Raw genomic sequence first — 10,599 nt, forward strand, 5'->3', positions numbered from 1 at the left:
CCTCCAATGTGATTCTATGTATACTTCCCACCCAAATATAGTCAAAATGCAAGATTCGCTGTTATCCACTTTTTCAGGTATCCATGAGGGGTCATGTAGACATCCTCCACAGATACGAAGGTGAATTTTAACAACAATGCAAGTAATATTGCAAATACATTGACTGAATTATCTATGTCACCTTTTAACGGCAAACAAAATAGTTTAACAAATGAAGAAATGGTCACAGCAGAATTTGTACAAAACCCCCAGTTTATTAATATTTAGAGGTCACTATGTGCAAATAGTACAAAGTCAGAAACATTTTAAATACTATTACTTTTTTAAAAAATTGCACTGGAAATAATACTAAAAGGTCAGTCTTATAAAAAAAAGTATAAATTCAACCAATATTTGTACATTAATCTGATTTCAACAGTTCGGCATGTTATTGCCACAATTATGCTCTAAGTGACTAGGGGTGGACTGAGGTGGGACAGACCAATGAAAGACACTATTGCCTTTTTCTATTCCTTAGCTCTGGAAACTTCTGTGTAAAAATGTGCTCTTCCAGTGAGCAATGGCCTCTTCCCAAAGAAAATGAAGTCTTCTGTGGGTAGAAGTTGTATACCAGAGGTGACTTCAGGAACATACATTTGGGGAGTTAGTTCTTTTGCATGCAACTCCCAAATTCTCCAGAAAGGTATAGAGTCAGAGGGCATGCTGCCATATCACAATTCTAAAGAGTCAGCTTCTCCTAAATCCTCTACCCTTTCTATGGTAACTCACCTCTCCTACACAACTGTTACAAACGTAACAATCTTGCAAAATTTAATGGCCCTTTCCAGGAAGAAAAGAGAGGAAAACAAAACCTTTCCAAAAGCTAATTTAAACTGGATCCCACAATGCAGGTTGGGATGAAAAATGGGATTATAAGATGGAGAAGAACAAAGAGTTGCATTTTCGGTGCATGACTGTTGTTATGCTTGTTAACATCTCCATACGCTGTACACATTCAGCCCAATAAATTCGGGTGCGGAAAAATATATATGTACACACAGTATAGCGATTGATACCGTAACAAATTACATTCAATTGATACAAAGAAGACCTTCAGTGGACAATGACAAAACTATAAACATCTTCTCAAAATTACAAATATTCTGGCTTATCAAATACTCTGGAGTGTGGTGCAATACAATACAAACAAACTATAGATTTCAGCCTGGAGGCCCCATCTCCCGGCTTGGTTCATCCCATTAAAAATTCCAAATGTCTGAGCGTCATCTCAGCCTTACCATGAGACTAAGGCAGTGGTTCTCAATCTGTGGGTCCCCAGATGTTTTGGCCTTCAACTCCCAGAAATCCTAACTGCTGGTAAACTGGCTGGGATTTCTGGAAGTTGAAGGCCAAAAACATCTGGGCACCCATAGGTTGAGAACCACTGAACTAAGCCAACTGATGGTGACTTAAAACACCTTGCATACTGAGGTGCTGCAGAAATTATTAATAACAAATGCATCTTCTTATTCGGAGTAGTACATTTTCCCAATTGATATTTCAAGATTCAGATGATATTTCTATTAAAATCTTAACCGCCCCAAACTAACTCAAGTATGTTGTTGCGCGCCTTCAAATCATTTTACAATTATGGCAACCTAAAAGCAAACCTAATAGGGGGTGCTTCTTGGCAAGACTTGTTCAGCCTTTGCCTTCCCTTGAAAATGAGAGAATGAGGTCAACCACGTCACCCAGGAGGTTTCCACAGCTGAGCAGGAACTTGAAACCTGGCCTCCAGAGTCATTGTCCAATGCCCAAACCACTACACCACCCTGGTTCTCTCAATTTAGACACAGCTCCACTAATTCAGGGAGATTTAACAAAAGGGAACAGCAGGTTATGCTCCTTAGATTAAGCCATTGAGGCCTTCTGCATCCAATTCCCACTCTCAGTAGAAGATTAAGCACCAAGGTATATTTTGCCATCTTGACAGTTCTTGAGGCAAATATCCTCAAGTGCTCACCTCTATTTACCCAAAAATTAGCATATAGTAAATTGGGAGGATTGTCACTTAAGAACAGTAAGATCTTTGTTTCAGGGATTCACATTTGTCATAGGAGGCAAAAAATGCTTGAAGATATTATTCCTCGTTTCTCAGCACACACTCACACAACAGATGCTGGACTACTAAAGGTTCAGTTTCTCAGTTACCGAGGGTATTCATGTTCCCATTAGCTGCAAAGTCAACTCACAAGCTTCCAGGGAGGACATTGTTTTTTCATATACCATAATCCAGTTTATACCATCAACTGCCCCTAGAAGGGTAAGATGTCCCCACTTCAGACCAATCTTTTCTCCCCTGGCTGTCCTCCTTCTGGCTGGAAACAAGTGAGCAGAGCCGTTCCCCCCATGTGTCAGCCCTCAAAGGATCCACCGCCTCTTTTTTGCAACAACAAAAACAAAGAAACTCCTAAGACGATGAGGTGACGTTACCCGAAGACACAATAGTTTCTGGAGAGTCACCCTCATCTTTCTGGGGATGAGAGGAATTGTCAGACCGACTTCGGCTGAACTCTATCCCTCCAATGATTGGTCTCTTGAATTTGGTGCCAGTGTCCGTGGTGGGGCACTTGCAGCACCACATAATCTTGATGAAGGCCCTCCGCATCTCCTTGTTGGTTAGGGTGTAGATGATCGGGTTGGTTGCCGAGTTGAGAACTGCCAAGACGATGAAGTATTCGGTTTTGAGGAGTATTGGACAAGACCTAACTTCGCATCTCACATCCAGCAAGAGAAGGATGAACAAAGGAGACCAGCAGATGATGAATACGCTCAAAACAATGATCACAGTCTTCAGCAGAGCCAGAGATTTCTCTGAGCTCCGGGTGGCTTTGGCAGCATTCTTCCGGAAAGTCAGCCTGCGACTCCGTGTCCTTACCAAGATGTAGATTCTGCAGTAAAGAACCACAATGGACAACAAGAGGCCAGTGAACACGGTGGTGCAGAAGAGGATGTAATGCTTGTGGTAGAGGGGCAGCACTGTGGAACATCTCTTTAGGCTGCCAATGCAGTTCCAGCCCATAATAGGAAGACCTCCTAAAATCACAGAGACAACCCAACAGGCGCTGATCAGCAGGAAGCAGCGAAAACTATTGCTGCCATTGTGGAGTTTCATCTTCAGCATTGTAATATATCTCTCAATGGCAATGGCCAAGAGGCTGAACACCGAAGCAGACAATGCCACAAACATGCTCCCCTCCCTAAGAAACCACTGGACAGGGGTGAGGGTATAGGTCTTGTGCCCAGACAGTAAGATGTTGGCTGTATAAGCCACCCCAGCCAGCAAGTCAGAGAGTGCCAAGTTTCCAATGAAGTAATACATGGGTCTGTGGAACTTCTTGGTTTTCCAGATAGTCAACAGAACAAATATGTTCTCTAGGATGATGAAGCAACAAATGAGGATGAACACTACTGAAGAGACTTTGATCTCAGTATCAGCATTCTCATTTAGCTTCCCAGTGAAATTGTAATGTTTGATGATGATGTCATAGTTGACATAGTCACTGACACGAGGGGTGTCCTTCATGCGGGGATCCCTGGTAGTATCCATGGTTCCAGCCTGGATTGCAGTTCTCCAGAAAGATGTCAAGAAGCAACGTGGAGTAGAAATCTCCCCAGCTGCCTGGTCTGCAACGTCCAAATGTCTGCTGCTCCAACGTCTACCACCTTCTGGGTAACCGCAGAAACCACTGTCCTTAAAAGGCAGGAGACAAAAGGCAAGACAGAGTTAGCTTATGAGCAAAACAGAAGAATGGCAGTTCATGAAATGCTACACAGACACCAAATTCTGCAAGCTTGCTATGGCCAAAGTTATATAAACTTAAAGATCATTGATCAAAAACCGTTTGACACAATTGTATCTATCACACAGATTTGCTGTGATGATCTGTCACACGCTGGAAGTTTTGGGAACCATTGCCCAACTGAGAAAAGATGGGTTAAACAAATATAAAAATGTAACAGCTTATCTGTAACAGACAACACTGAAATAATAGCGCCTATTATCTGTTCTTTCTTGACGCCCCAATAGTAAAGGGTAAGGGCACATGATTAGTGGGCAATAAATAATAATCATCATCATCATCATCTTTTTTTCCTATCCCGCCACCATCTCCCCGAAGGGACTCGAGGCAGCTTACAAAGGCACTCCAGGGTGCACATATAACATACAACAGGTAAAAATGGTACAAAAGTATAAAACAAGTCACATAAAATTATAACAACAACCCCCATCAACACATAAGAGCATAAAATCAAAATAATACAATTTTTAAAACTAACTAACTAGATAAAACTAACGGCCATCAATTCGCAAAGTGCCAAATGTCAACTTCATACGGGCCCATTCAGCCTACTTGAAGTCAAAGGCCTGTTTAAACATTCAAGTTTTCAGGTTGGAATGGAAGGATTGAAGACTAGGGGCTAATCTCATCTATTTTGGGTGGGTATTCCAGAGCTGGGGAGCCACCACACAGAAGGCCCTCTCTCTCGTCCCCACCAACCACGCTTGAGACGGTGGTGGGAGTGACAGAAGGGCCTCCCCTGTCGATCTCAGAGCCTGCACTGGTTCATAAAAAGAGATGCGGTTACAAAGATAGGTTGGACCCAAAGCGTATGGGGCTTTATAGATAATAACCTATACAAACTATGCCAACATCAATACAATATCAGGGTTTGAGGCAGATGTAACATTCACATGTGAATGTTCTTTGGCACATTAATACTCTAGCCAAGATCCATATACTTATTTACATCTAATGTACAGCAACCATTGGTTCCTTAGTAGCCAAGTTACACTATTTGCAGAAAAACTTTCAAAAAGTACAAATGTCGTCACAGTAAGACTCCCAAACCTGAGCAGTTCCCTACATCTAAGGTTGCAGCCACTATGCCACACACATTCCTGGTGACTGTGAAATCAAGAATGCTATAGCGAACATCCTGAGTTCTTCCCTAAGTCCACTGAAAGAATAGAGTAAATACAAAAGGAGGATTATCAGCACTGTCTCCACTACAAGCCTTCCTTTTGCACTCTTGCCATTTGAGTTGTATGCAAATTCTGATCCTTTCACTGAATTGCTGATCACACAGAGGACTCCTATGCATGTATATATCATGAGCAATATTAAGGCATTTGGCTGGACACATGAAGCCTAGGATGGGCAATCACAGACACAACTGGAGATTTTGTCTTCTCCAAGCATATTCGGTGCAAGAGATGAAACTCTACCCATAGGTCACATCATCATAAACTGAAAGAGCCCTCTGCACTATCCAGTCTTCATTGACTGACATGCAGTCATCCAGAACCAAATGTTTTTGACGGATTGGGTCATACACCGATGGTCGAGAACAAAGAAAGACCATGTCAGACTGAGTTGACAAGACTAAAGACTCAAGAGTAAAAGGATTCATGCAAGCAAACTGTTACTACATACTACAAAGGAACACACACCAGCGAGATCAATCAAAACGAAGGGCACACAAGTTGTCTCCATGCCTATACATGGCACAATTTAAAACTGAGGACAAGAACACAGTTCCCATACCTTGGAACTTCCGACAAGCTCAACAATGATCCGATCTTCCTCTGACAGCTCAAGTTGTCCCTACTTCCAGTTGCCCAGAAGGGAGAAATATCTTCTGAAGACAAACAACCCTTCCTATGTTTCCAGCAGACCCCTCAACCTCTGAGGATGCCTGCCATATTTGTGGGCGAAACGTCAGGAGATAATGCTTCTAGAACATGGCCATACAGCCTGGAAGACTCACAACAACCCAACCCTTCCTATTCTCTACGAAGTACCTAGGGGCGTTGAAGCATCTGGTTTCCTCTTGGATTCTGTCATTTCCATCTCGGAGTCAGAAAGATCGCAGTACCTTCTACAGCACAAGACGCACACAAGCTTATTAACCCAAAGGAACTTTTCTCCTAGAGAATGTTATTCTCCACTACTCTTGTGCCATGTTCCTAAGGCAGTGTGGTTTGTTTAAATATGACTTACCACATTATGTGAACTGGCAAGAAGCTATGCTCACAAACCACAACTAGAAACAAAGGTTTGCAGTTAGAAAACCACCAGAGCTTTTGTTGTTGTGTGCCTTCAAGTCATTTCTGACTTAGGGCAACCTCAAGACAAACCTATCATGGGGTTTTCTTGGATAGATTTGTTCTGAGACTTTGCCTCCCTCTGAAGCTGAGTGTGCCTTGCCTGAGGTCACCTAATAGATAGTTGAGTGGGGATTCAATCTCTAGTCTTCAAGGTCAGAATCTAATGCTCAAACCACTGCACCACATTGACTTGCGAACGTTATGAAAATAATTTCCTTGTAAATCTGTGTTGCATTCACATTGCCTTTGCTAGCGTGGCATAAACCAACAGTGATGCTATTGCACACTTCCCACCTTCATTGGTTTGGGTTAATCCTCCATTCTGCCTCAGCCTATCCACATACATCCAAGCATCACTTTCTCTCAACTCATGCGGTCAGTTATATAAAAAACAGAGGCCAGTCTAATCCTCAAAGTTAGCCTCAAGCAATTCAGAGCTTTTGTTTTATTTTTCCATGCAGGTCCATTATCCGCTGCCTGCAATCTCAGATAAAACCGTGGCAAGAATTGAACAATCTAAATCAATCGTGCTAAACAGATTTTCTATATCAACTCAGACCCAAAAATCATCATTATCATTATTATTATTATGTTTATTTATATCCCACTTTTTCTCTCCACAAGAAGATCCAAAGTGGCAGAGAAGCAAATTCACACATGCAGTTCGACAACGCTTTAACGGCTCTATGCTATGCAGTCCCTGGAGTTGCACAGCATTTAAAGTGGTGTCAAACTGCATTCATTCTACAGTATAGAGCCAAACATGGTCTGTAGCAAGTAGGAAGAAAGTTGAAGTATATAAGCCAAAAAAAAACCCTCCATTCATTCTGCAGTATACAACCAAATGGCACTCATTCTACAGTATAGAGAAGACATGGGCAAACTTGGGCCCTACAGGTGTTTTGGACTTCAACTCCCACAATTTCTAACAGCCGGTAAGCTGACTGGGATTTCTGGGAGTGGAAGTCCAAAACACCTGGAGGGCTGAAGTTTTTCCATGGCAGGTATAAAGCCAACCACAATCTGTTGTTAGTAGGAAGAAAGTTGAAGTATAGCAGCCCCTCATAAGGGATACTTTCCATACCTCAGCTTTCCATGGAGAGCTTGGTGTGAAGATAAAAGCGACTGAAGAACTGCGACACAACTTTCTGCCGCTTTCCAAACAGACCCAGAGGCAGATACTGGTAGCCAGATTTTGTTCATTTCCATGGCTTCCTCCTTTCTGTTGAAATTGTCCACATGCTTGTGGATTTCAGTGGTGACCAGGTTGGTTCATGATCACGAATCAAGGAACATGAAAGGCACTGCAGGCTAACTCAACCAGAGAAGTCTGCCATAACAGAACACTTGATGAACCAACCTGGACACAGTATATTATTTGAGAACATAGAAATGTTGGACCACTCTTAACCACCACCATATCAGACTACACAGAGAAGCCAATGAAATGCACAAGCATGTAGACAATTTCAACAGAAAGGAGAAAACCACGAAAATGAACAAAATCTAGCTGCCAGTATTTTAAAAACTCTAAAATCAGGACAGTAAACAGATGAATTCCAGACATGAATCAACCAAAGCCATCTAACACCTCCCAACAAAGGATTCCCCCATGCAGGAATCAGCCAGACCCTGAAGCTGAAAGGCTATTCCATGCTAATCAAGGTGGCCAATTGCAACATTCACACCTGCCTCAAGCAGACAAGAGTTCTTTCTCCCACCCTGGACCTTCCACAGATATATAAACGCCACTGGCCTAGTTTCCAACAGACCTCACAACCTCTGAGGATGCCTGCCATAGATGTGGGGGAAATGTCAGGAGAGAATGCTTCTAGAAGATGGCCATACAGCCTGCAAAACTCACAGCAAATCAGTGAGTCGACAACAGACTGAAGAACTGCCAGGCAACTTTCTGCCACTTTCCAAACAAACCCAGAGGCACTGTCTTTAGTACGCAACATCTAAGCAGAAGACCTGAATGATAAACTGTGCTCACTTACATGAGAATAAATCCAAACAGGACCATCTCGGGCTGGATCTATACGGCTTTATATCCCAGGATCTGATCTCAAACTATACTATGTAATAAATTTGAAAACATTTCTATTCCTGGCTTGAAAATTTTATTCCTGCTTCACAATAGTACTTACTATCAAAGTAGTTGTTCTGCCCCACAAACTTCATTTTTGTGACCATCACAAATTTAGCTATATTGAATTAGATTGCGGTGAGTTTTCTGCGCTGTAGTTCCAGAAGCATTCTTTCCTGACGTGTTGCCCACATCTATGACAGGCATCCTCAGAGGTTGTGATTCCATAGATGTGGGTGAAACGTCAGGAGACAATGCATCTGGAACATGCCCATACAGCCCGGAAAACTCACCGCAAGGCAGTGATTCCGGCCGTGAAAGCCTTCGAAGACATATATTGAATTGGTTGAGACTCAATGAGATTGGAAAAATGGAGCAAAATATGCTGCAGGATGTCTCGCTGCAGGATGTCCTGCAGTTTAATAAACTTGTCCCATACTTTTTTGAATGATAGGACCAATTGGGACATGAGATTTATAACCCAAAAACAAAAATCGTGTTGCATAGCGAACTTTGTTGTATGAGTTTGCATAACTTGGGATGAGCAGAGAAATCACATCCTGGGATCACATTCCGAGATTTAAGGCAGTGCAGATGCAGATGTAGAGGCTTTGAAATCCCAGCCAATTCTATGGATGTCATGGATGGGAGACTCTCTTACACAAGGCTGATTTTGGAGGCTCTATAACAGGCATGGGCAAACTTTGTCCCTTCAGGGGTTTTGGAGTTCAACTCCCGCCATTCCTAACAGCCTCAGGCCTTTTCCTTTTCCCCCTCAGCCGCTTAAGCGGCTGAGGGGGAAAAGGAAGGGGCCTGAGGCTGTTAGGAATGGCGGGAGTTGAACTCCAAAACCCCTGAAGGGACAAAGTTTGCCCATGCCTTCTCCCCATACACACCTTCCATGGTGCTTACCTGGCTCAGGAGGAGGAGGAGGCGGCTCGGGAAGGCAGAGGCGTCCTCGCCTGTCGGGCTCGTCTTGGTTGTGGCCCCATAAGCCTCCTTTCTGGCGGCACAAAACCTTCATTGATCAAAGGCTTCCTCTCTCCCCTTGCGTTTCCGACAGAGGGCGCCCTGCTTTTAACCCTTCGCTGCCGGGCGAGGCTAGAGGCTCACTCCCACCCCAGGACTCTTCTTTCTTGTCCTTCTCTCCCGGCACCTGTTTCCTCCCCGCCGGCCGGCTGGAAGAAGAAAGTTTGCTCTGCTCTGATGCGGCGCGGCTGGCGGGGCTTATATAGATAGGCGGAGGCGCCGCTTCTTCCCGGTTGGAGGGCGGCTCGGCCTCGGGGAGGGACCCCGAGCAAGAAAGAAAGAGCCGTCGGAGGTGGGAGGGACCCCGAGGCCCAGGACCTTTAGGCCTCGCTTTGCCTTTCAAACCAAGACACACGTTTCTCACTCGGCCCACGGTGGCGTAGTGAGTTGAAAGTTGGGTTGCTGACCTGAAGGTTGCTAGTTCGAATCCCATCCGGGGAGAGCGCGGATAAAACTCCCTCTATCAGCTCCAGCTCCATTCGGGGACATGAGAGAAGCCTCCCACAAGGATGGTTAAAACATCAAAACATCCAGGCGTCCCCTGGGGAACGTCCTTGCAGACGGCCAATTCTCTCACACACACCAGAAGCGACTTGCAGTTTCTCAAGTCGCTCCTGACGCGAAAAAAAAGGTTGCACTGCTGCTCCAAAAATTGCAATTCTCCGCCAAACCACATACAGTACATCTCTATCTGTTCTTCTCTCTGTCTCTCTAATCTTCTATCCTATCCTATCTATCTCAATTGTAGCACATAAGTATAAAGGGGAAAAGCAAGCCATAGGTAAAGGTAAAAGTTTTCCCCTTGACATTAAATCTAGTCATGTCCGACTCAGGGGGTTGGTGCTCATCTCAATTTCTAAGCCGAAGAGCCGGCGTTGTCCATAGACACCTCCAGGTAATGTGGCCGGCATGACTGCATGGAGCGCCGTTACCTTCCCGCCAGAACGGTAGCTATTGATCTACTCACATTTGCATGTTTTTCAAACTGCTAGGTTAGTAGAAGCTGGGGCTAACAGCAGGAGCTCACCCCACTCCCCGGATTCAAACCACCAAACTTTCAGTCAGCAAGTTCAGCAGCTCAGCAGTTTAACCCACTGCGCCATAGAGGAAAGCAAGCCATACATACAATAGATATGGTTTGGCGGAGAATTGTATACATTTGTGTTGTGGAAGGCTTTCATGGCCGGAATCACTGGGTTGCTCTGAGTTTTCCAGGCTGTATGGCCATGTTCCAGAAGCATTCTCTCCTGACGTTGCACCCACATCTGGCAGGCATCCTCAGAGGTTGTGAGGTCTGTTGGAAACTAGGCCACTGGGGTTTATATATCTG

The 10,599-nt window shown here is 44.2% G+C and overlaps 1 protein-coding gene across 2 annotated transcripts; it reads right to left on the bottom strand.

The window, feature by feature from the left end:
• Nucleotides 1-234: 234 nt before the first annotated feature.
• s1pr1 (sphingosine-1-phosphate receptor 1) lies at nucleotides 235-9,456 on the bottom strand. 2 transcript variants are annotated; one of them, XM_062979521.1, is made up of 2 exons: nucleotides 9,153-9,456; nucleotides 235-3,728 (listed from the first exon to the last, which is right to left on the bottom strand). In XM_062979521.1, exon 2 carries the CDS (start codon nucleotides 3,587-3,589, stop codon nucleotides 2,450-2,452), a length of 1,140 nt encoding a protein of 379 aa, XP_062835591.1. In that variant the 5' UTR covers nucleotides 3,590-3,728; nucleotides 9,153-9,456; the 3' UTR covers nucleotides 235-2,449. The 2 variants fall into 2 exon arrangements, with proteins under 2 accessions (XP_062835591.1, XP_003220089.1); XM_003220041.3 differs by having other exon boundaries at nucleotides 235-3,733.
• Nucleotides 9,457-10,599: the final 1,143 nt, after the last annotated feature.

Source organism: Anolis carolinensis, chromosome 4 (genome assembly GCF_035594765.1).
Source record: "Anolis carolinensis isolate JA03-04 chromosome 4, rAnoCar3.1.pri, whole genome shotgun sequence".
NCBI lineage: Eukaryota > Metazoa > Chordata > Lepidosauria > Squamata > Dactyloidae > Anolis > Anolis carolinensis.

Excerpts from the sequence above, each read along its gene's own strand:
- s1pr1 (XM_062979521.1), bottom strand. The coding sequence starts at position 3,589 with ATGGATACTACCAGGGATCCCCGCATGAAGGACACCCCTCGTGTCAGT.